General features: G+C 41.9%; 1 protein-coding gene and 1 long non-coding RNA gene across 7 annotated transcripts in view; one reads left to right on the top strand and one right to left on the bottom strand.

Annotated features, from left to right (window-relative positions):
* lrp8 (low density lipoprotein receptor-related protein 8, apolipoprotein e receptor) overlaps nt 1-25,033 on the top strand; it is a 165,792-nt gene extending 140,759 nt beyond the window's left edge. The window contains exons 14-19 of one of the 6 annotated variants that reach the window (XM_068707665.1): nt 9,624-9,765; nt 12,221-12,373; nt 13,866-14,258; nt 18,407-18,475; nt 21,353-21,543; nt 23,714-25,033. In XM_068707665.1, the coding sequence (XP_068563766.1) occupies nt 9,624-9,765; nt 12,221-12,373; nt 13,866-14,258; nt 18,407-18,475; nt 21,353-21,543; nt 23,714-23,752 (987 nt within the window). In that variant the 3' untranslated portion in view covers nt 23,753-25,033. Of the gene's footprint in view, nt 1-9,623; nt 9,766-12,220; nt 12,374-13,865; nt 14,271-18,406; nt 18,476-21,352 lie in introns of all 6 variants that reach the window. The other 5 variants (XM_068707666.1, XM_068707664.1, XM_068707662.1 and 2 more) reach the window with 5 other exon arrangements.
* On the bottom strand, nt 10,446-14,769 carry LOC137870416 (uncharacterized). The gene is made up of 5 exons (XR_011102701.1): nt 14,607-14,769; nt 13,143-13,260; nt 12,603-12,791; nt 12,271-12,389; nt 10,446-10,556 (listed from the first exon to the last, which is right to left on the bottom strand). It is a non-coding gene; the product is annotated as an uncharacterized lncRNA (long non-coding RNA).
* Nucleotides 25,034-26,998: the final 1,965 nt, after the last annotated feature.

Raw genomic sequence — 26,998 nt, 5'->3', positions numbered from 1 at the left:
CAAACCAGCTTGCTTGAACAGCATAAATGAAGCTGAGCACATTACAAGAAAACAGTGAAATGATGCAGCATAAATATATATTTATTTTCAAATTTCCCACTATGGGACTTGACATTGATTGTCTGCAAACACTTTGAAGATTTTGTCGGAAGTCTCTACCTGAAAGGTGAACAAGGTGCTAACGTCCCTATTTGACCACCTAATGTTGATAGACACAGAAAAAGAGGTCTGTGCTCTGCCTCGTTGGTGACACTCCTCATATCTTGTTTGTTAATTCCCATCTTAGCAGTGTATTTTTAGATTTTTGCTGAGCCAATTTTAAGCATTGGACATTAGTTTTTGCAGTTATTTTTAACTATGTTTTTTCATATTTGGCTGAATACCTTGTCTGAGAGATTGACTGAAAACAAATGAGAGCTGGAGATGTTTTAGTAGCAAGATAAACACCGAGAAGGAATCATCTTTTCAAGGGCTGACCAGTCACAATAGAGTACTGCAATCGATGAAACTAATTTGGGTTTATTTATTTAGGCAGGACTGAGTCAGTCTGTTAGAGCCCATCAAGTATAGATGATGTGGAAGGTGAAAAAGAGAAACAGGAGAGCAGAGCAGACAAGGAGGAGAGAGAGGGAGTTCAAATGGGATCGGTAGGAAGTGTGTTCTCCATTCCTCTCTTTGCTGCACACACTGAGATGATGAGAAGCAACGGGAAGAGAGGACATCCATCATGTCCAGCTGAGTGTGCCTGCATGTGTGCTCGGATATGTGTGTATGTGTTAAAAAAGAGGAAGAAAACCAATGTTTCGGGCAGGCTGTGAAAGTTCAACCCTGGAGATTAATAGCCATCAACTCAGCTCTTCTGGTCTTTGTTCTGTTCTGGTTATGATACAGACCAAATTAAAAATCCTTCAGCAGGGCAGCAGATTGTCCTGGTCCCAACAGACCGATAATGGGAAGTTTGTTTCTTTGGAGTTTTGAGTTGTTAACTGAAACACTGCACCGTAATTATCCATTTGATTTAGATTGTGTCTTTTCTGGGAAATTATCCTCAATGGAGCTCTTTTGACTCAGGGTCTGGGTCTGTGTTAAACTGTTTACTGCATTTATTGATATGAGGATGATGATACAATTAAAAAAGGTTCTATCATTTCAGCCATTTTTGACCACATTCTGACAGAGAAAAGTAGTTGAGTAGATGCATACAGACTTTTGACATTTTGTTCATTGCAGACTGAGGTTTTCAGACATCCTTGTACTGCTGACTAGAGGTGCAATGATGAATCGATTAGTCAACTGACAGAAAAGCTTGATTATTGATTTTAGTCCTTTAGCAAAAATGTCAAACCTATTCCCGGGTTCCAGCTTTGCTACTTAAAAAAATCCTAAATTGTGTGCAGATGTAAAATATGTTCAGTGTTACCTTTAAAACCTCTTGGAGCCGAGCGCCCCCGCCAGTGGGGGCGGAGCATGCATCCAAAAATGAATCCACTCATAACGTGCACTCATCAGTAACGAATATAATGATGCCGCATACCTGCTCAAACTGCAGCTCCTGCGCTACAAAGTCATCTCAGCTGTTTGTACACACTCCAAACACAACATATGACAAAGCTACGTGTAATACCAAGTAACACAATCGATATAGCGCCCCCTAGGCAGTCCCACTCGCCACATTTATGCCAATAACGTTTTGAAAAATTCATTCAATGCTAACACCCGTTAGCTCCGGAGATCGCTAGCAACCAGACGGTCGCAGCCACCATTTTGTCACATTGCGCTACGACACAGCCTTGCAGTTTTACTTACAAAACAAAGCCATCATCATAATCTGCATAATCGATCACATCATAAACCAGCTCCTTACTTTGAGATGTTCTGTAGCAAAAAAAATAATTTATCTGTTCATGTTTACTGTCTATCTGCGCAGCTCATCATCCTCTATGTGAATTCAAAGCTGGCGCTGGCGCTGCCGTCGTGTGCCTTGTGTGCCTGCTAGCGGAAGGGGCAGGGTTATACGTCTCAGCAAATCGGATTTGAGAAATTCAGACGATAAAATCCCATGCATGACAAACATTAACAGTCTCAGAGAGGATCCAGGCTCTCAAAATGATGCCAAACTGCTGCATATGGATAGATTGAACACTATTAGTGATACAAGAAGTGAAATATATAATTATATAGTATATATATAAGTATGTATATAATGAAACAGCTGGAACAAAATTACATTTTGGTTGACCTTGTTTGACCTCTCTGTACTAGATCAAGATGTACTAGATAAAGCTTCACTTTATCAAAGTAAAAATTTGTTTCGAGACCCTCAACATATAGTTCTATGATCTGGGAGAGCTGGAAAGCTTGGACCTACATGATTTCTAATAAAGAAATATCCTGAAATTGCTTTTTTTTCCATTCGAAAATTAGAATTTTCAAGTTGTGCTGTGTGCCATCTTAATCTACTCTTAACCAGTAACATATATACTGATATTTACACATATCAACACATCTCACAAGTGTTAATAGCCCTTACAGTTGCAACGCTACACTCATTATCGTATGGGTATGCTATTTTCGAGCTGAGGGCCTAAAAATCGGCCTAGGCTCCAAAAGGTTAATCTAAGCATTAAAGTGGGAAGACAACAAAAATAACATGTACGGACATATGTAAAACCATATGACAATTCAGGGCAATTATTATTAATGAAGATTGTTCCTCTCATGTTTCACGAATTTGAGTTTTAAATTTGAAATCAATTTGGATGTACTAAAGTTTCTTAATACCGCAGAGGAAAGACGCAGTGTTCGTGTATCAAAGTTTGAACACGGCACCACCAAAATCACACACATACTTCCAGTCTGTGTCCACCCCCTGCCTCAACACCAAGCCCTGAGGAAATGTAGATTGCAGAGGCATGCAGAGAGTAATGTTTCTCTTTCTCTGGCTTTAGTTTCATTGCATTACTTTCATTACTTTTTATCCCCTCTTAGAGGAGAAGATGAGATGGGTTTGATAATGGAAATAACCACACTGAAGCAAGAAAGAAAAACAGTGGTGCAAATTTGTCCTTTTATCATAAACTCAACAGAGGATTTAATCAGGTTTCAAAGGCCCTGTACACCCACACAGGTGTTTTTCATTTATTTTATTAGATTAGACCTCTGCTGAGTTTTAAGGTGGGTGGAGCTCACTAAACTACAGTTGTCCCTCCCTTACAAGAAAACGAAAGCGGCGGTCACACCACAAAGTAGCATTTGCTGTTCCATGCAAAATAGGTGGGGCCAGAAACTTTGTGACATGGTGACTACTCGCAGGACTGGTTGGAGCTAACGGTTAGCTCGCTAGCCAGCCCAGCTAGGCTAGCACTAGTTGTCACAATAGCATTTTTATTTACCAGTGTACAGTTCACCAGGTTTTTCAATAGAAAGTTACCGAAGAGGTAAAATATAAGTCTCCAAGCTAGCAAGCTTGCTTACGGTCAGTTAGCAAACTCATTAGCTTGTTGCTGACGAGACAATACGATCACACAGTTTATTCAAAAGCTGTATCTGTACCATCAATCATTGTCTCATAACTGCCAGCAAACCATTGCTCTTTTGTGGAACAGTTTTTCCTCTGATATTGTAGATTAAATAAAAGTGAATGGTGCTATACAACTAATTAGCTCCAACGCATGAATTTGTGTGTTAATTCCGCCTCCCTGAGCGGATTCTTTGATTTTGCCGATTCTAGTGAAATGAATGGTTTTCACAACAAAATGTCATCATTTTAATCTTCTTTAATTCATCAGTCACACAGGAATCAATTAAATGAATGCGAGTGGAAGTGAATATTGACCAAAGCTTTAATAAAATAGTGAGGAAAATGTCAGTGAGGTCCAGATAAGAGGTCTAAACAGCTCAAATAACTGGAACCACCTGTGTGGGTGTACCATGAGTGTGAAAAGGCTTTAATACTCTTCTGCAGCTTAGTGGAGATTAACACAAATATTTCCGAACATCATTTGATTCCTACACAGATTCAACACCATGCCTACATCATTTTTTCATAACTTGGGCTGATACAACAAAGAAATACAAATCAAACCCAAACGATCAAAGGCTTCAAAAGTTGAGGGGGTTGGCTTTGAATGAGCTTTCACTTCTAGTATTCTGGCATGACATCTAAGTATGAGGGAGGCACCAGAAGCGCATCAGGCAGATGTGTCAGTCACAGTAAAACAGGGCCCAGCATTTGTCAGGAGGTTCATCTGGGACAAAATCATGACAAAATCATCAATGGTTGCTCTCCCCTCGACCCTGAGAAGACTTCATTTAGATGTAGTCCCATCGCCTTGACAACTGCAGACAGAAACAGACAGCTCTGACTGAAGTGATGCAATATCGTGTTCAGGAGAGCTTTTGCGTGTGCATGTGTCTAAGATGGAAGATCCACCTTGATCTCACGATGAAGAGCAATGACCTTCTCAGGTCTTGCATTGCAGTTTGAAGCTTTCAATGTGAGAAAAAGTGGCGGATGCAGAGACTGACAGGAGAGAAATTGAAAGAGAAAACCAGAGGCGGAGACTGACAGAGACCAAGAAAGACGTCCACAGAGATAGAATGATAGATTTGAGTATTGTTTTATCAACATGGCTGATATTTGTCTTTCATTGTTTCAGCACTACTGTCATATAGGTAAAGGTTATCTGAGTGAGGGGGAGATGGAGGGATAGAGAGCTGAGTGAAGGATGGAAAAGGAGAAGGTGAGAGAAAGGTTACATCCGCTGATAAGCCAGCACAAATGGAAAGTGTGGATTACAGCACAGAGATACACAAATACACACAGCAGACAAATCTGTGGCTGGACCCCAAGGTAGATGCCCTTTAAAAATACCATATAACCACAACCTGAGCCTCATGAAAAGAATGCCTATAGGAACCATCACTGTTTCATCTTTCTGTCACCTCCTCAATTGTTTCTTCATCCTTTTTTTTTTTAATCTTCCTGTGATCTCAGCGCCTGTGTGTTTTCTCTTGCTCCCATTTATTGTGTTTTTCTTAATTGATGTGTGTCTGCTTAGATGGAGCAGTCTGCAGTTACCATGGAAACCAAGTGTCATTACCACTTGTGTAGCGTATTCTGTTATACTGTAGTGCCACTAAAGATAACCGGGAGGAGGTGTTTAGAGAGAGAGCAAGAGAAATTCAGCAGGAAAGTGAAAGATGAGAGAATGATCTCACGGGTCAGAGCTGGCAGTATTTATTCTCTTATTTCCAAAGAAACAGGGGCAACTGTTTTGTTTTTTTTACTAAGGGGACTTTTACAATAGGGAGAAATAGTAAGGTTGATATCTACCAGGCCAGTATTCATCATGGATGTTGTGTAGTGTATTAGCTGTTTAATGCCAGATTATTGCATTTGCAGGAACAGGTCCCTGTACCTACTACTGTATATGTCCTTTAAATTTGTGTTTTCTGATGACATCATTGTGGTATCTGTATGGTTTATTTTAATGCAGCAATACAGAGGTTGAGAAGAGCTCAGCTTTATGCAAATGCCCTTCCAAGGTACACCCCAAGAGGAGTCGGGATTTCTTCCAGCACAGATACAGGACGGCAATGCTAAGCTTGGACACGATTGTTGTATTAAAGCACTTTCAATAACCTGTAACATGTTAAAAAAAAATATTGGGGCCTGGTCGGGCTCAGCCCGAAGAAAAAACATGGAGCAGCCACACTGTGGACCCATCACCCGCAGGGACAAGCATCGGGGTCCGGTGCAATGCAGACCGGGCGGTGAGCCAGGCCGGAGGCAGCATAGACTAGCTCTAGGGACGTGGAACGTCACCTCGCTTGCGGGGAAAGAGCCGAAGCTGATGCAGGAGGTGGAGCGATACCAGCTAGATATAGTTGGACTCACCTCCACACACAGCACTGGCTCTGGAACCAAGCTCCTGGAGAGGGGCTGGACTTTGTTCTTTTCTGGAGTTGCCCAAGGTGAGAGGCGCCGGGCGGGAGTGGGGATACTCACGAGCCCCCGGCTGAGCGCTGCTGTGTTGGAGTTCTCCCTGGAGAACGAGAGGGTTGCCTCCATGCGCCTACGGGTTGCGGGGAGCAAGGCTCTGACTGTTGTTTGTGCTTATGCACCAAACAGCAGTTCGGAGTATCCGGCCTTCTTGGAGTCGGTGGGAGGGGTCCTGGAAAGGGCGCCACCTGCCGACTCCATAGTTCTCCTGGGGGACTTCAACGCTCACGTGGGCAATGATGGAGAAACCTGGCGGGGGGTGATTGGGAGGAACGGCTTGCCCGATCTGAACCCGAGTGGTGTCTCGTTATTGGACTTCTGTGCTAGCCACGGTTTGGCCATAACGAACACCATGTTCAAACATAAGGTGGCTCATAAGTTTACCTGGTACCAGAACACCTTAGGCCGGAGATCTATGATCGACTTTGTAATCGTATCATCTGATATGCGGCTATAGGTCTTGGACACTCGGGTGAAGAGAGGAGCAGAGCTGTCAACTGATCACCACCTGGTGGTGAGCTGGATTAGATGGCAGGGGAACTGGCTGGAAAGACCCGGCAAGCCCAAACGTATAGTGAGGGTGAACTGGGAACGTCTGGTGGAGGACCCTGTCCGGGAGGTCTTTAACTCCCACCTCCGGAAGAACTTCTCACACATCCCGAGGGAGGTTGGGGACATGGAATCCGAATGGACCATGTTCAAAGCCTCTATTGTGGACATGGCCGCTAGGAGCTGTGGCCAGAAGGTCATCGGTGCCTGACGTGGCAGCAACCCCAGAACCCTGTGGTGGACACCAGAGGTGAGGGAAGCCGTCAAGCTGAAGTAGGAGGCCTTTAGTGCCTGGTTGGCTCAGGGGTCTCCTAAAGCACCTGAGAGGTACCAGCAAGCCAGAAGTGCTGCAGCTGCGGTGGTCGCGAATGCTAAAACTCGGGCATGGGAGGAGTTCGGGGACGCCATGAAGAAGGACTTTCGGTTGGCTCTGGCAAACCATCCGACGGCTCAGGAAGGGAAAGCAATGCCTACCTCAAGCTGTTCTCAGCAGGGGGGCATTGTCGGGCGGAACTCCTAAACCAAAACCAACATGAAAACCCATATCCCTGGCGGAGGCCGCTAAGGTAGACAAAAAGCTCCTTGGTGGCAAGGGGCCAGGGGTGGATGAGATCCGCCCTGAGATGCTAAAGGCGCTGGACACTGTTGGGCTGTCTTGGCTGACATGCCTCTTCAATGTCACATGGGGGTCGGGATCAGTGCCCATGGACTGGCAGACCGGGGTGGTGGTTCCCATCTTCAAAAAGGGGGACCGGAGAGTGTGCTCGAATTACCTGGGTATCACACTACTCAGCCTCCCTGGGAAGGCCTATGCCAGGGTGCTGGAAAGGAGGCTCCGACCGTTCGGATTTAAGAGGAACAGTGCGGATTCCGTCCTGGCCGTGGAACAGTGGACCAGCTCTTTACCCTCGCAAGACTACTGGAGGGATTCTGGGAGTTTGCCCAACCAGTCTATATGTGCTTTGTGGACTTGGAGAAGGCTTTTGACCGGGTCCTTCGGGGGTTCTTGTGGGGGTGCTGCAGAAGTATGGGGTGCCGGACCCGTTACAATGGGCCATCCGGTCTCTGTACGACTGCAGTTGGAGCTGTGTCCGTATTCTCAGCAATAAGTTCCCAGTGGGTGTTGGCCTCCGCCAGGGCTGGAAAACATCAGGTTCGGAGGTCTCGGGATCACCTCTCTGCTGTTTGCAGATGATGTGGTCCTGTTGGCCTCCTCGGATCGTGACCTACAGCATTCACTGGGGCGGTTTGCAGCCGAGTGTGAAGCGGCAGGGATGAGAGTTAGCACCTCCAAATCTGAGGCCATGGTGCTCTGCCGGAAACAGGTGTATTGCTCCCTCCAGGTGGGGACGGAGTGCCTACCTCAAGCGAAGGAGTTCAAGTATCTCGGAGTCTTGTTCACGAGTGAGGGTAAAATGGAGCGGGAGATCGACAGGCGGATCGGTGCAGCTACAGCAGTAAAACAGGCGCTGCACCGGACCGTCTTGGTGAAGAAGGAGCTGAGCCGGAAGGCAAAGCTCTCAATTTACTGGTCAGTCTACGTTCCTACCCTCACCTATGGTCACGAACTCTGGGTCGTGACCGAAAGGACAAAGTCGCGGCTACAAGCGGCCGAAATGAGTTTCCTCCGTAGGGTGGCCGAGCTCAGCCTTAGAAATAGGGTAAGGAGCTCGGACATCAGGAGGGAACTTGGAGTTGAGCCGCTACTCCTTTGCGTCGAAAGGAGTCAGCTGAGGTGGTTCGGGCATCTAATTAGGATGCCTCCCGGGCGCCTCCCACTGGAGGTTTTCCGGGCACGCCCAACTGGGAGGAGACCCTGGGGAAGACCCAGAACACGCTGGAGGGATTATATCTCCCAGCTGGCCTGGGAACGCCTTGGGATCCCCCAGTATGAGCTGGAAATGTTGCGGGGACAGGGAAGTCTGGGTCAGCCTGCTTGGCCTGCTGCCACCGCAACCCGACCCGGGATAAGCGGAGGAAAATAGATGGATGGATGGATGTTAAAAAAATAGACATTTAAAAATATATTCTGTTCTCTGGGTAAACAAACTGTAATTCAAGAAATGAACAAAGTCGTTGTGTGTGGTACAGCGGCTACGTTAGAGCACAACTGTCCAGTCAGAGCATAGTATGTAAATTACATACTACTGCAACACAAGCACACAGCTATTGATTCCTGAGAGGACGGAGAGGGCCTTTACTTTGTAGAGCTGGGCTGTGAAGCAATTTTTGTGTCGTTGCCACAAAGGGTATTGCAACTTCCATGTTTTTCTTGTGACACACACTGACCTAGAAACCATTCTTCCAAAACACAATTATGTCGCGGTTATTCACTGTGCGCTGAGAGGTTATTTTGACTCGAGTGTAAATCATCCCCAAAAGATGCTAAACCTCCTCTGTTTTATTAAATTGGTTGAATACTAATTATGATTAAAATGACTAAAAACAACAAATGGCGAATACCACTTCCACTTTCTTCATCAGTTGAAATGCCATATCAGTGCTGTGTGCCCGTTACTTTATCAGAGAAAATGTTTTGTTTTCATCAATACAATTGTTATCACTTATCACCATCTTTAATTACTAGCTCTCACAAGGCATGGAGGAGTGATACATTTTGACAAAATATATTTCCAAAAGTATTATTTGCTCAACATTAATTAATTGTCAGGGTTGAGTGCTGGATGCTGTGTCAGAGAATACAGCTGAAACCACTCGCTCTTATATTGCAACATTACTTATTCAGTCCGTTGAAATCTCCTTAATTAAAATGCAATGTTTTCACCTTACTTCAATAAATAATGTTTCCGTCTTCAAACCCTTCATTTATTAATTTGCCTTCAATTCAAATTTAATTAAAGTTACCAAGGTTTAAAACATCTCCTTAAAATGAGTCTCCCCTGTCAAGTGAATTGTAAATCCTCAGACTTCAAATTAATCAAATGTTGTCTCTGATGCCTCAACATTTGGTCTTCCATGTTTATGAATTAAGGGGAGTGAAGGATTCAGTAGAATGTATGTTCTTATTTTAGGTTTCACTCTCTCTCTCTCTCTCTCTCTTTTCATCCAGGATCGCATATATTGGACGGACTTGGAGGATGAAGCGATATACAGTGCCAACCGACTGACGGGACATGATGTGACAAAGGTGGCAGAGCACCTCAACAACCCCCTGGACCTGGTGGTGTTTCATGAACAGAGACAGCCCAAGGGTAAGAAATGCAGCAGCAATGATTTGACATGATGAACTGATAAGATGAGGAGCTACAGGTGATGGCTTTGCATTGCAAATTGAGCATCATGGGCTCTGATCATGCTTGCTCATACTGGAGTTTGATCTAATCAAAAAGAATAAGTTAAAACACCTGTGTGTAAATGTTAGCTCGGTGTTAGGTATGACAATTTCTTAATTTAAGTGCGAACCCAAACGACAAATTATAACAAAAAAAAAACGTTCAACATTGAACTTCCTGGTAATAAAGACCTGGATTGTCCATGTACAGACCAAAGGATCCACATATTAAACTGTCTGAAATAATAAACAAGTAACCTGATTTGTGATTACATTGATGTGTGTGCTGTGCGTGTCAAATTATGTGTTTTGATGTAGTATTTTCCAGGTGTGCAAATGAACACTTGCATGTGTGCTTGTGTTTGACAGTGTGTACAAGCAATCTGCTTGTGTTAGTTTTGTGTTTTCATGCTTTGTTTTCTCCTCTCACTCGGAACTCAAAGCAGTCTTGTCTGAGTGCTGGAGGGAGCTAATTGCATTCTCTCATCAATAAATCAAGAGTTCTGCTCAAACAGATATCACAGAATTCAAAGAACAGTGTGTAACATGTAGGGGGGTTTATTGGCAGATATTGAATATAATATACATAATTGTGTTTTTAATCAGTGTAGAATCACCCGAAACTAAGAATCGTTATAGAGCGGGTCGTCTTCCACGGAGTCAACCATCTTGCATCGATGTTTCTGCAGCAGCCCAGAACAGACACTGGCTCTAACGAGAGAAACAATATTTAGTTATATCTAAATTATGACTTTTCTTCTATAAAAATATTATATAAAATTCTATATCTTTTTAAAAACAATTATTTAGTCATGTAAAAAAAATGAGAATTGATAAGAGTAGCTCCTAGTTGTGCTAAAATCCCTTATCTCTTGCTTTTCAAATATATTTTTTTCCTGTCAGAAAATATACTCATCTAAACAAAACCCCAAATGTGAAAATCACTACTTAATGATTGGCTGCCACAATACACCTCCACACACGCTGGAGCCATATTTGAACGTCATCATTTTAAGACACTTCCTCAAAAGAGCCTCTCTTCCTATCCTCTCATTGGTGTGCTATTTTTATTTTATTTTTTTCATCCAGCTGTGCTTTGAAGCTTATGTTTGATATTTTAGTTTTTATTCTAGACCTAAGGGAGGCAGTACAGAAGAGGAGCAGGGGATACTAAAGCTATTGCAAATTCAAAACGACATAATTTAAAAAAAAATGTATCTCTCTCTCTCCTGTCTTCTACTTCTTTTTCCTCTATGCTCTGTCCTTATATCCCTCCTTGTCATCTTTTTTATTTTTTTATTTTGCTATCGCTTTTATTCATCTCCCTCCTTGTTCTTGGATTTCACTCTTCTACTCTCCTCATCCACGTTTCTGCCCCTTTCCTCCCTCACCATAGAACTAAAATGTTTTGTCATAATGTGTCATGGCATTTCAAAGACTGTTTTTTGCCCAAAGAGCCTCATTTCTTTTTAATAAGGAAGGCACGGATTAAAGATATTTGGAGTTTTGTTTAGACAGCTGTTCATATTACATACTTGATATGTTGAGATATTGTACACCAAGCACAAACCCATTCCCAGTTTATTAAAATCTCACTGTGTGTCGTGAGTGATGTGTCTCTTTTCCTGATGGCTGATGATTCCTCTGATGTGCTACTTTTTAAAACTACGCACAAGTCAGGAGGCAGCATCGACCGCAACTTGACCTATTTCTGGTGCTTCCCCACATGACAAGAGTAGCAAAATGTTTCCATAACGTTGAGTCTCGGGTTGGGAAAATACTTGTACATTATTCATTTGAGTGCAGAGATTAAAAAAAGAAAGTTTAGACACTTTTGCCAAAACCTTCGCATCTCTTCACTGGGCCTGAAAAAAGGTTGCAAAATATATATAGGACCCTAAATAAAAAACGAAAATGTGGTCCCAGTATCTATTTTATGTTGTTATTTGGTATGCTACACAATAAGATTAATAGGTAGTACGTAGTACAATACTATTTTGACTGATTAGACTGCTTAAATTCACTTTACATACAATTACTTTGATACTTTTAAAGCGTACAGAAACTGGGCATTTATCTTCAATTTGAAATAGTCTTTTCCTCTTAACTATTCTAGTCTACATTACATGGTCTTTGCTCATTACCCCGGAACTGACATGAGACTTTGATTTGGAGAAAGCACCAAATACTTATAAAATGTCGTTATTGGCAGTTTTCAATGCACAGTTTTCAACAGAGATGCAAGTGTGCAAAATATGTAAAGCAAAATATATATCTTTTTATTAATTTCATCTATTTGTCATGAAAAATGTACAAACTCCTATTTGCCCAAATCCTGTTTAATCCTCTCTTTATTTCTGCTTGTGTTCCTCAAGCTCCAGATACCTGCAACATGGGCAGTCTGCCTAACGGTGGCTGTGAATACCTCTGTCTGAAGGCCCCGCAGATCACAGACCACTCTCCCAAGTACACCTGTGCCTGTCCCGATGGCATGGAGCTGGGACCAGACATGAGGCGTTGTGCTATAGGTAAGTCGGCCACACTCTGAAAACCAATAAATCAAAGGAGTTCAGCAGCACACTTAATTAAAGGGATTGTGCTGTGGAATGTCACATGAAGTCTACATTGCTGCAATCACAGTGACAAGATGGAGTGCCAGGGTATGTAGATTTTAAACTAGTTTCACTCTCTCAACACTGCTAAACGGAGTCCACCACATAGTTAACTATTAATACATATCTTTAAATACATATTTACCTTTTAAACTATTCAGTATTTTGGTGGTATCCAACCTTATTCATGGATGGCCATTGGAAACATTTCCCATGCCATTACAGGCTGAATGAAATGTTAATAGGTTATTTTGTTGGTCTTGTAGGATGACTATAGGTTTCAGTGCTAGAGTTGTAGCTTTCCATACTGGTATTTCCACGTGTGTCCCCCATCCTGAAGTGTAACATTTGAGGAGAAAAAATACACAGTAAATATCAAAACTATATTCATGCTATTGGGGAATTTGTCTGCCGTTATTCACAATAAATCTTTTAGATTCATACCCATTCTTATTTATATTGGTCTTAAATCATATCAGAAAAGGCTATTGACTATTACAGCTTTTATCCAAATCCAGTAGTCACCACTATCAGTTTTCAACAATGTTCTAACTTGATTGTATTAATTATGATTGATTCAAAAGCCAAAGATAATTTGATACCTGTGCTTAATGTAACGCTACACCTCCATTATTTCCCCGACCTTATTTCCCCCACTCAGCCAGTCCCCAGCCTGTACACTCACCACATTTGTGAAGTTGTTGTCCTTAATAGACCTGCGCTGTTTTGCATTTCATGTTTGAACAGGTGCAGAGAAAGAGAGATGATGATGATGTATGTAGGCCACCATTCAGGGAATCCCTCTGAGAAAGGACGGGAGAGGGAACATGGCTATTGAGTGTGCAGAGAGCGAGAGAGAGAGAGAATGTTTGCACTCACAATTTTTGGACTTCCTAATGCAGTACAAATATTTCTGCTGAGGTCTTATTAAGTTTTGATAAAATGCCCCCTTTTATTATGTTCCTCTTGCTCTCTTATTAGGCAGTAATATTTTATTGAATTTCAACAGAATCACATGATACAATATTGTAATTGTTCTAAAATGTATATTATCCAAGTGAATGATTCTAGCTGTACGAGTTTGGTCTATGTAATGCGTAACAGCAGAATTCAGTTGATTGCTTTGAACATCAGTTGGATTTACATACAGTATGTATGATGTTGCACACATTTATGTACTGATATCATAAAATATCCTGATAATTATTTAAGCCTCATCACCTTGCTCTTTTTAAAACTCTGGGGAGTTGATAGCATGATATAATAGTTTAATTTTCCATTACTTGCTGTGTATTGAAGCACCTAGCCAAAATACTACAACTGTTGTTGTCAACATACTTGCCAGCTGTAAGTATCTTCAAGTAATATCCCAACTACTTACGATTATTGTCCTGTTTCTCTAATACAGTTCGACCGAGAACAACCACAACAGCTGCTCCAACCACCATCACCACCACTGCAACTCCCACCACAACCACTACAACAACCACTACAACTGGCACAACGGTTACCACCACCACGACTCCCCCAACCACCACCACCACCGCGACCATAAGCTCCACCACCACCTCTGCTGCTACGACACTCAGGTCCACAACCAGACGCCTGACGACACCTGCCGCTCCTAAGACCCCCAGAGGAACCTCTACAGAGCAGCCTCGGACCCCCGCTGCCATGAGCACACAGACGACCAGTTTCAGCAGCACGCGTCAGACGTCCACATCCACACACACACCCCTGTTGGGCCCAGTGGCCCCCAACAGCATTCAGAGAGAGAGCAACGCCAACCTCTCCCACAGAGGTAAGGATCATGGTGAGCAGGGTTTGTGCATAAGAATGTGAGTGTGTGTGTGTGTGTGTGTGTGTGTGTGTGTGTGTGTGTGTGTGTGTGTGTGTGTGTGTGTGTGTGTTCTTCCGTGATTGTAATGCTCCGTTGCCACCACTCCCTGCCATTAAAACAGCAGGGAGCTGAAAACCACAACTTACATCAGTTTTCCTCCTCTCTCTGGCTTTGCTTCCCCTTCGTTTCTGTGTCTGACCATCTGTCGATCTACTGTACGTCCTCTTTCCCTCTCTGCTTTTCGCTCACACACACACACACACACACACACACACACACACACACACACACATACAAAAGTATACTCACAAGTATATCTCTTGGTCTGCTTGTTGTTGGTCCCCCATGAGCAGTGTGTAACAGAGCTGTCAGAGCTAACAAACGACAGTCCCCTCCATTCTCACCTCACACCTCTCATAACTCATCCTCACTTTCTGACAGCCTCTCTCACTCTCTTTGTCTTTTTTCTCTCCCTCCGTCTTTCTCTCTGCTCCTCTCTTTCGTACTCGCTCTCTGAGACTGGCAGCGTTCCTCGTTCTCGCACCAATTGTAGCTTTCCGGGCCTAAAAAAATACCACTTTACAGTTTGTAGTCCCAGACAAATAATGACAGCAGATTATAAAAGCAGAAACAATGCTTTACAACTTCACGCTAAGTTTTCAATTGTATTTGGAAGTAAAGAGGAATCCTCGATAGATATAGCAACATTGATAAACCACTGTGCTGCACAGCACGTACTAGGTGTGGTTGTTTTTAGTTGCAGAAATCTGCTATTTCAGTTTGAATCATTTTGGCCATTGCTACATAGACATTTACGTGATATATATTGGTAACTGTCAAACTGCAGACACAATTGTCCTCAAGTAATTTTTTCCCTGCAACAGTAGAAAAATAACTAAAATCTTCCAAATTTCATTTTTAGGTACTGACTCTACTTTTCATTGTAAGAAAGTGTGTTAAAATGTGGATATGTGCATTTTTTAGTAATGCCATTACATCACTCTTTCAGACTAAAATGGGAGACTAACAGTGAAACAATGTCCAAAATTGATCCATACTAAAACACTCAAGAGGAACCTTTAGTTAATGCCTTATACTTTAGTGACAGCCTACTGCTCAGTAGATAATTAAAGATGTAATAGAAGAAGTAGAAGAAAGTTAAAGGAAATGTGTTTGGCAAGTGAGAAAGTTTGTAAGCTGCTCAGATCTGACAATATTGCATTTACACCAGAGACATTTCTCATTATATTGAGAAATTATGAGAGCAAGGAGTGAGATTGAAAAAGCTAGACATAGTGGAAGTAGAAAGAAAGTATGATGAAAGTGGGTTTGAGAGTTGGAGGAAGAGTTAGAGACATAGGGAGAATGTGGAAATGAATTAGATAAAGAGCGAGGAGTAAAAAGTAATGATCGTCAAATGAGAAGGTACAGTGAGAGACAATTAAGATTCCACAGAGGAAAAAGAATGAACAGAGCTCTAAAAGGAACATGACAGTCCAGCACTTGAACAGGGAGGATGGGAGTTATGGAATTACCCACTGTTGGGAAGGAAAACTGCATTTACAGGGATGGGATGGAAAAGAGGCAGGAGAGAGAAGTGATTTTCTGGGACTTAAAGAGAATGGCTGCTACAGCTACTCTCACCACTTTGGGGGCCTGGGTTTCTCAGAGTTACTAAGAAGCGTGTTTCCTCTAGTCTCTGAAGTTGTCAGCCTCCTCACCACACCACAAGTGCTCCAGATGAGAGGTGGAGCAGACACGGCTGAGAAAATGGGGCATGAGCAAGAAGCGTCTCCAAACCCACAGGCCATGTGTAATATTTTTCAACTCAGTGCACACTGTCTAGTGTGCCGGCATCAGCTGTTACACATGTGCGACACTGCAGCTGGCATGGTGGAGCGAGGAAGAACCAGGAGTTTTAAGGAAAGAAATACAAGCCACAGCTGGTACACAAAGCCCAAATGCATCTATGCTCTTACAAATTTGAGCCTTTACTCCTGATGCCAGTATTCATCAATCTTTTTGCAGCATTGGACAAGACTACAAAATGCTATCTCCCTGTTACAAGGATAGGTGCTCATGTGAACACTGAAACAGGTTTTGCTTGGATCTCTTTAGTTCCAATAGGAACTAAAGAGATCCCTTCCTAATGTGCTGTCAATGTAAGCGGGCAAAATCCACTTATGCATCCCAAGCTTTATCTGACGTTAATAAAAGGCTTCAGCAGTCTGAGACAAATCAAGTGAGTGTTTTTCAAAGTTTTTAATTAGTTAATTATTCCCAGTTTGTGTTTATGTCCCTCCACCACAGTTCAGCATGAAACAAATTGGTCTGTAGAAACAAAATAATTTAATTTAATAAATTAATAAGACTGCTGAAGCTTCGTATTAGCTTCAGAAGAACTCTGGAGTACATTTTTGCACAGAGCATGTGGACTGTGAATTTTGTCACCCATCACTTACATGTACATTGTAGACATGTTAGGTGAGGATGTTTAAATGGCCAGTATGAACAGGAGGAATGATAACAGTAAGCAAAAACAGTTTTAATGCATGTGAGTATTGTTTTAAGACCAACTTGGGGGAATGTTAACCTGTCCTTTCATTGTGGCCTCAGACTGATTTTCCCTTTGATGGCTATAATTTTTTAGGGCAAACATGAAATTTGAAATGAAATAAACTTGCAAGACAATCAAAACCATAGAACTATTTTATTACGGTTTAACTAGCTGTATATAAAATTCATATTTACATTATTATATATCGACTTTATCTGTTATCTTTATGTTCTTTATATCTACTGTAGGTTACCTACACAATATGATAGGGTAATACTTAAATACTTAAAGGAGTCATACGTAGGGATATAAATAGGGACATTTTCATAGAGGCAAATAGCAAATTCTTTTTGAACTTAAAATCCCTCCAGCATTAATAGTCTTAATGAAATTGAGACTTTTTTTCTTTCTATTTTTTTCAACTTTCTCACTTTCTCTCTCTATGCCTTCAATTTCCAAGACTGCTGCTTTCATAACTGCTGCTTTAATAAGATTCTATTAATCCGCCTTTTAGAGTCTTAGGACCCATTGGATGTCACTCATACTTTAAAAAAGCCCAATTCACTTCTGCTGACTCAGGACTCAGACACTCCACTGCTCACTCAGAAGTCGAATCACCTGATGTGCCTCTTGATGTTACAGTATGTGTGTGTGTGTGTGTGTGTGTGTGTGTGTGTGTGTGTGTGTGTGTGTGTGTGTGTGTGTGTGCGCATGTGTGTGCGCGCATTTATCTAAATGCAGTTTTTCCTCTATATGATTGTATTTATGAGAGAAAGTATCTCCTAATTGTATGTCCCATCCATCACCTCCCATCTGTGCCTTTTCTATGCATACAGCTACACAGAGTCTCTTTCTAAATGAGCCAATCAGTATGCAGGGCCAGCACTGTGATCTTCTCTGTTAATCTTCCTCACTAGACTTCATTATAACCATCTGATCACACTTTGGCTAATGGCTAGCCTGCTGCTAATGGGAGGGATGGGAGCAGGATTAATGTCACGCTGCTCACCGACCTGTTGGGGTGAGAGTTGAAGGGGAGTAAGGATACAGGGCAGGATAAATGTATACTGTGTTGCATTGTGAGACAATATGACAACATGCTGTGGAAAAAGAATGACTTGAAACACAAAGCTGCGTGTCGAAATTCACTCTCAAGGTCAGTCAACTATCCACCCTGTTTCAGTCCTCCACTGAAAGATGCTTCCTAAATAAAAATTAATTTTAGTTTTTAGTACAAATTTGGATGCATTACCTCCTGGAATTGCATTTGTCTCGTCTTGTATTGAAACGCATCTCATTTGCATTTGTATGGCATCCTGGTATGATTCATCTGCATTTCATTTGCACATGCTGTTTTTAAAAAAAGCCAGTCAGCAGTCCAAAAATCCGATTGATTCTCTGCCCTTATATTATGCAAATACATTTTTTTCCCAGCATGATGCTTCAAACTTGTGTTTCTCTCTCTAGCAACGCCTTTGGGAAGGGTATTGTGTAACCCTTTACACCCCAACTTTTTGCTTAGTTTTATTTTTCTTTCTCTTCTTCATCTCAGCTGCGAGTGATCACTACCTCATAGGTAACAACATCACTGTAGCTGTCCTGGGGATAGTCATTCCTATCGGTGAGTACTCTTTACTTTCTCGCTGTGTTGCCTTTGCTTTCTGCCCGCCTGCTTCTCCCTACTCGCTTCTCCGTCTCTGCTTGTCGCTCCAGTCCTGCATGTTGAGTGTGAATGTGTATTTTTATTTGTCTGGCTTCATGTGTGTGTGACTGGGTTTGTTTGAGAGGTTGCACTCTGAGATTGAAATTAGTATATTTCAGATTTAACAGCTACAATTTGTGTCTTTTGAACATGTCGTATGTCAGTTTCAGCTGATGTCTGAGCACAAAATGACTGTTTAGTAATTGAGGAAATGTAGTGAGCTGTAGTATTATCCAACAATAGCCTCCTTGCCTACGGCTAGAAAAAGCCATTATGTGCAAGTAAGCTTGTCAGCCAGCAATGGCCAATCCTTTGTACTGTGCACATTATGTCATTATTAATGAGATCTGAGCAAATGGGAAATTCAGTTCATGTTTTGTCATCACATTTGACCAGCTGTTATAGCATTAAGCTCATCTTCCCACTCTGATCATACAGTATGCTCACACTGCAATCAGTCCACCTATTTGACCGACCCAGTGGACTGACAGCGGGTTACACAGTTGCTGGAATCTGATTTTGAACAAGAGGAAAAGGTGCATTATGCGATAAAATTGTGTTTTTGTCTTGGTAGCCGTGGAAATCTTGACCTGGGAAATAACATTATTGTCGGTGAAGCGTAGAAGAAACACTATTAGGCCACCACACTACAATTCAACTAGTATAAGAGAATGCAAGTTCTTACTTCCAAACCAGCTTAGTAAAGCTATTCTATTAGCTTTAATTTAAATGATAATCTAATTTTATGGAAATATGTAATACTTCCATGCATAACCTAACCGAGAAATCAGCTGAATGTGCAAATGACCTCATAGTAGCAGCATATGTCGCTAATTGAGATCTCTTTCATCCCTAATATTGAATACTTTGATAAATTATGGGAGCTCCAAAACATCGTAAAGCAATTTTTTTCTCTTTTCATTCCCGACGATCGAGATATCAGCTTATTAAAACAACCCCGGAGACTGTTAACCCTTTCCACATCATCTCTCATTCTGTCCTTGTGCCATTCATTGCAGCCATAAATCCCCCCATTCTGCGTTTTTTTGGCAGCTTTGAAACGTTAATTATTGTCGGAGGTCCACAAGGGCCGGATTTCTGCACCCCAGTTCTCCGCTCACATCCGTTAATGCACCACGCCCACCCACAGCTCCACAAGGGGAAACAGCAACAATGATTATCGGTATTTAGCCAAAGTCAGGCTGTTAATGCCGCTCTCTAATTGGAGCGACATTTTTCTAAATGAGACAAAAGCTGGTGGGTTTTTTTTCGTTGTTTTTTTGTTTTTTTTAAACCAGTGAGCATTTAGAGAAGAACAAAGGATGATCTGGGGTTTCCAGCCCAGTCACACAGGGATCTCAAGTGCCTATCCAACAAAAGAGCAATTAGATGGGGCTTCCACAGGGGATGCAGACACTTCTACGGACGATGGCATACACACACAAAAAACACACCCACACACTTCTTTTATCGCTCCTCGTTGACACACCTCTGGCTTGGCAGTTGGTCTCTACACACACATAGACTCATACATTAAGTAGACACACACAGGTCCTAAAGGGCAGCTAGGCAGGCTCATATGGTAATGAGAGGAGAGAGACAGAGCTTATCTAAAAAATTCTCCAATCCCCTTTACCTCTCATCCTCTTCCCCTTTCCATTCAGGCAGTCTGCAGATTGTTTGTTTTTTACCCCAGGCTAGTGCAAAAATATAAATCATAGGCCAACTGTAGCACAAGATGACAGTTAAGTAACCTTGCAGGGCTTTGATTTATAAAAAAAAGAAAATCACTTCCTTTAGGACCTGAATACTTCAAGATTCAATGGTGATTCAGTCATTGTGTACGCATATACTTGTGTTTGAGTGTGTGGATGTGGAGTGTGTGATGATGCATGCAGACATTCATTGTTGCAAATTGTGCACGTGCATTCATGTTTATGTGTTTTGATCATTCTGTAAGATTGAGACTTAATAGGAATGTAATAGAATATATGTAGACAATATGAAGGCTCATTGTTTTCTGAAAATTATCTGGATTTTCTATTTAAATAGCAGATGGATGGATATACAGGGTTTCCCACAGCCAAGGTGGTTTTCCTGTCTTTTCTTGTGATCAATTAAGTTTTTAGGTGAATGCCTAAACAATGGCCACACCTTCCCCCTTTGCTCCTTGTGGTGGCATTTTATTTCAGACCCAACTTTCTCTAATGTGGTCTTTTTTCCTGGCATGGTGGCCCACCTCCAATGTAAAACCCCATGGGTAATCCTAAACAGATTTCCACAAGGATTTGATGTCCTCTGCGAGAAGACGCTGATCACTTCAGTTTAGCAACAGTAAATAAAGTTGTCTTGTGGCGAGCGAAGTTGAGCCCATTTGCTGCATATTGGCGAGTAAAGAGTATTTTTACGTACTTTTAGGGCCTTGAATTAAGTACAAACAAAGTAATTATAATGATAAAAAAGAATCACAAAAGTGTTTGTGCTGTAGTTGGTATCCTTTATAGTCCTGTTTTCAATTACATGTTCAAATGTTTTAAACAACGAAATGAACACAAATTAATTCCTAGCTAACAGTGTGTGGAAGTCCAGTCTTGATTTGATTCCTCTATGAACCTGTCTCACAGGTGTGCATTAGATTATATACAATTTTGAAAAATAAAGGCAATTAATAATGAGCCCTCAAGTGTGTGAGTTGTGTTTGTATGTGTGAGTGCTTAAAGCGCTGCTCTGTGTCCCCTGGGCTGTGTTAACGCTCCCGCCGTGTGTTGTTGTTGTGTGTGTGTTAAACACATGCAGTCCCTATCCTTGCCACAGTGGTCATCGGATTACTCTGCACCGGCGGATACCTGGTTTGGCGCAACTGGCGGCGCAAGAACACCAAGAGCATGAACTTCGACAACCCGGTTTACCGCAAAACCACGGAGGATGACGACGACGAAATCCACATCGGGCGACACAGCGAGTCCATTGGTCACGTGTATCCAGCAGTGAGTGGCACCCACAGTCAGCCATTCATAGCGCTTCCTCTAGGGGGCGGTGTCACAGACAGCAACTCTCACTGGTACTCAGGGGCACCGATGCTCTCCAGCAGCAAATGAGAGGAGCTGCAGAGGAAAGGAAGGAGTTTGGAATATTTGGGGTGTGGGAGGATGAGCGGGGTTTGTTAAAGCCTGTTTGTGGTACATGTAGGCCTGGCGGAAAGAAGGAACAGACTTGCACACTCCCACAATCTCACACATCATTTTTGCAGTGATCACTGAAAACACCAATCATACACACACACACACACACACAGGCCCTTCACGAGTACATTTCGTTCACATTTATTTCACCTACATGACCATAATCATACAGTGCATACGTTTATCACCATCGCATCTTTGTTTCCAACCAGCCGTCCCATTTACTGGCACATTGTGTTCGTTTGTCTGATTATTGAAGTGTTTGTTCTGTTACTGGTCGACATGTTTCTTACGAGGCCACTGTTTCGTGACGAAACTCCTTACACAGACGCATATCATCCTTGTTTGCAGAAGCAGCTGGTGCGAAAATCGAATTTCTCAACATGGTCACTAGGCAACAGAAATGATGTGCCACAAGGTAGCATCCTAGTCAGAGAGGAATTTTGTGAATGTTTCTTTGTTACGTTTGCTGCTAAACATGATAACAAAGGGTCATTCGGAAATTAGAGGGGCACTGAGGCTTAAATGATTACTGCTGTCTTGATGCAGTGAAGCTATGAAAAATAGAGATGCATGATGGGGGGGGGGCTCTGCAGTGGCGTTTGATTTCTTAGAATAAAAGGATTTTAGCGTTGGGTGAGGAGAAAGAGGGCTAGCTACAGTATATAGTCACCTCAGACAGCTGACTGAAATAACAGCAGAGCACCGGACTAGACCATTCTGCAAATAAATTGGATTTTAGAGTGGATAGTAACATCATGGCATTGCCCTTACACTGTAACAAAAAAATAAAATCAATCGCTAGTTGATTTTATTTTTTTGTTACAGTGTAAATAAGACATGGAGCTCAACAAAGGGAGCACAAATCAGAACCAAGGACAGTCCAAACAAATTTTGTGTCTTCAGTGCAGTTGCAGAAACCATGAATGTCCACATCTCATGTGTTGCGGACTGAACTGTTTTGAGAATCACTTATTAGGGCATGAAGCAGCATTTTCTACATGTCTCCAGAAACAATGCCAGAGCTGTGATTTGCACAAAAATGCACTTAAATGTCTTGAACACTTATGACATGTATTGAATATATTTGTTGTTTTAGGTATCGGAAAGCCAGCGGGGAAGGACAGCCAAAAAAGGATTATAGGGGGTTGGGAGTCTGGCGCTTTGATCGGTTGGCATGGTAACACAGATTGCTTTGTGTTGCTCCAGAGAGAAAGGAGGCAAAGAATTCTGGGTATCATTGGCATGATGTCAGGCTGGAGACACACACACACACACCCACACACACACACACACACACACAGGAAACAGGTGCACGACTGAGTCATATTAAGATTCAAGGTCGATTTAACCACCCTCAGTGAAGGGCTGAAAAGAGGGAACGCTAATCTCTCTCTCTCGTTTTATTATTTATATCTGCACAAACCTGTTTTATTGCCTTTAATTTGTTTTACTTGTTTTCTTCGTCTCCTGTCCTCTTCCTTCCTCTCTTTCCTTTTCCTTTTGTGGCACTCTGGCATCTCAGACAGCCAGAGAAATCAGGTTGGCATTATGTGGGCCAGACATTTGAAGCCGTAGGCGAGCATCCTACATTCCTTGCATAGGAGCAGCCAGAGAAGAAGGGAATGAACAACGGGGTGGGGAGGATTAAAAAGTGGAGAGGAGGAAGGTCAGAGAGAAGAGCGTGGACTGCAAGAAAGAGCAGGAGAATGGATTCTATATGAACCTGCCATTTCTTTTCTGGGTGCCGTTTAGACTTGAATCTCTCCTTTTCCCCCCTGATGTCTTTCTTTATTCCCTGTCCATCATGCTGCTTTGTTTTCTTTTTGTGTGTCTCACTTCTCTCTCTCTCTCTCTCTCTCTCTCTCTCTCTCTCTCTCTCTCTCTCTCTCTCTCTCTCTCTCTCTCTCTCTCTCTCTCTCTCTCACCTTCACCAGCCTACTGTGGTAACAGTCTTTTTATCTGCTGTTTGCAGCGCGTGGCACTCAGTCTGGAGGATGATGGCTATCCCTGAGGGGGGGATGCAGACTGCCCCCCTCCCCAATCCTATGCTGGCCCCTCCTCTCACCACAGCCTCTACACCACTACTAAAGAGGCCAGTACAACGCAGAGGAGAAAGAGAAGGATTCCTCATTTTGCCTCCCCTTTTGAGGAGCAAGGATGACATACATCTTGTAAATCCCCCTTCCTCTCCTATTTTCTCCACTGGAGTAACATTACTACCACTACTAGCCACTACTGCTTCCCTTAGTGCTAGTTTATTAGTAGTCTCCACTCCTCTCTTCTCTCTCTGCCTCTTGTTAGCTGTAGTGGTGTGTAAAATGCTGCTTGATGAATTTGTTCAAACTAACCTCATTTGGCTGCCTCAGTGCACATTGTAAATAGAAGGCTGTCTGGCCACCGTACAGGGGGAAAAAGCCAGGATGCATTCATTTTAATTCCTCATATTGTGACTTTTTATTTATTTGTATGCGTTTGTTGTTGTAAATATGTTATCGGCGTCTCTCAGTGCTAGAGTACGACAGGCAGATTTGTTCAACTTTGCAAGGATATATACAGTAGTAGGCAAGGAGGTTATTTTTTATTCATAGTTCCCTTTACATCTTGAGTTGACACGACAAAATTTCTTTTTCTTAGTCTCAGAATCCACCTCTTGAAATATTGTATAGTAGACAGGCACAGCTAAATATAGCCATGGGGAAAGGAGACAAAAGAAAATGATGGGGTTGTCTGCATGTTTGGAGGTGATTTCGAGGTGAAATAGTTAGTTGGTTTTTTTTGAGGGGAATTGGAGGATTTGTGCCACCAGAGGGTAGTGCCTCGAGGAAAAAATTGGGATTGTTCATTTGCGGTGGGTGTTAGGACTCACATGTACTCCTGACTTTTTGTTTGTGATTGCTCCCATCAATATTTTAGAGGTAAAACTTCAGACAGCAGAGTGTCACAAAAACACCTTCCTGTGACTATGGTGCGATATGAATGGTGCTTTGAGGTACTGAGCTCTATATAAAGTTAAACTAGGGATGCGCCAATCCTACTTTTTCTTTCCCCGATACCGATAGCTATGCCTTGGTTTTGGGTATCGGCCGATACAAGTACTGTTGCCATTCCAGTATTTGATTAATAAGCTGTATGCCTCACTGTGTGGAAGTGACTGAGATCATTCTTTTGTGTGAGGAAACATCAGGCTTGAATTAAACATTGCTCTCCCAACTTTGTAAGATAAAATGTAACAAATAAATACATGGATATAAATTTTCTGAATTGTTGTTTGATATTAAATTAATGAATTGTACACCAGCATCTTTGTAAACATTTTTCAAAATTAGCAGAGATTAATTTAATTCAATTAAATTTATTTTGTATAGCCCAAAATTACAAATTTGCCTCAGAGGGCTTTACAATCTGTACACACACGACATCCTCTATCCCGGGACCATCACATCTGAACAGGAAAACCTCCCCCAAAAAACCCTTTAACAGGGAGAAAAAAAGGAAGAAACCTTAGAGAGAGCAACAGAGGAGGGATCCCTTCCCAGGATGGACAGTAGTGCAATAGATGTCATGTGTACAAAATGAACAACATAACAGAGTTACATCACATTCAGTGCACATGATAGTAAGCAGAATAATGATGAAAACATACGATTACTAGTAATAACAGCAGAAGTGAATATAGTAGAATAACAATGGTAACAAAAGCAGTAATGGTATCGGCAACAGCAAGCAACCATTAATACTTCTAATAATAATGATAGTAGCAGTTGGTGTCGGGCAGGACCACGGCAGGAGGCAAGACCAGGGTCCAGATATAACCACGATCCATGGAAACCACAGAGATTACAGTTCAAGTAAACCTTTTTTAATGCAGCAACAAATTGGTCAAAACCTAAAAGTCAATTATAATTCATAATTATAATAATTACATATCAACATTGAATTGAATAGAGTGGCCCTATTGTCACAAATTCCAAATCCAGCTATTTGAGTCAGTATCTGCCTGATATCGGTATTGTTGCATCCCTACTTTCAACGCCAACATAAAGCATGAAAACACAAAAATAATAATTTTCTTGTAATTATTATATTAGAAATAAAAAGGACATTTTATGTGATTACTGGATCTGTATACATTTAAATGCATAGTTGCACATGCTATATTGGAATTCTGTAGACATGCAATATGAGAAAGCAAGTAGCTTATTTTATCTACTGACACAAATATTATTAGCAATAGACAACTGCAAAGTGTGAGTGTTTGCCCTTGTTTCTGAATTTTTGGCTCCAATTGTCTTTAACACTGCATTGCTTTCACACGTACACAAGCAGCTCCAACAACATCACTTTTCTTTTGATTTGACATGACTTGGTTTCACAACTTCGCCATAGTTATCAATCCCAGAGTTTCAGTGACCTCACAGCACTGCCCTTGGTGTTTCTTAGCATGATAACTTCCCCGTCTTTTAACAATGTGGCTGTGTGTTTTCTGGATGAGATGCAGTAAGGAATCACTTTCCGCTGTCCCTGACAGTTCAGTTCAGCGTGGTTGTTAAAGGCCCTGTTTTGTATGAGCAGATGAGTAATACGCCGAGGCTGACTGAGCCGAGCACTGATTTGATTTGAAGGCTGGATAGAGAGGAAGCGTGTAAACCAGCGTAAAGAGCTGATCTTCCATTGGCTTGCCACAGACAAGCTTCCAGCTCGTTGAATCAGATGGAATTTATGCCCTGTGACTATCGCAATAATTGCTCATAATGCGTTGTAGTAGTGAATTACTATAGGCCGTTATGACAAGTTAATATGATAGCTGTTACAAGTAGTTATGGCAGAATTACAACTTTCCTATTCTGGACGTCGTTTAGTGTCAATAAAGGGCATCTTGAAGGTGTTAAGCACACTTATAACGCATTATATAAGGTATAGAGGTATACCTAAAACACTGGTCTTCCATTCTCAGAATAACACATTTGAACAATGTTGCATTTTAGCTGAGCTAAGCTAAGAAATGCTTTTGTTTGTCCCATCCTCAGTCTTTTTTTAATGAGCAAAAACAAGTATGAAATGCAACTATGAACGTCTTCCAACTTAGGCTCAGTATATACACAGCATATGTATTCATCTTACTATACAGACAGGTTGTGCATACAACAGTTGATTAATGGTAGTTATTATTCATGGTTCTCACTGTTTCCTGGAAATTTTTGCTCAGTGTGGATGCTCGGATAACCACAGGGGATGAAGCAAGAAAAAGTCGAAGACA

This window comes from Cebidichthys violaceus, unplaced genomic scaffold (assembly GCF_023349555.1).
Source record: "Cebidichthys violaceus isolate CVI_PGR_0920_01 unplaced genomic scaffold, fCebVio1.0.p SCAF_13, whole genome shotgun sequence".
Classification (NCBI taxonomy): Eukaryota; Metazoa; Chordata; class Actinopteri; order Perciformes; family Stichaeidae; genus Cebidichthys; species Cebidichthys violaceus.
The sequence above is the reverse complement of the archived record's forward strand: the minus strand, read 5'-3'. Positions and strand labels throughout refer to the sequence as shown.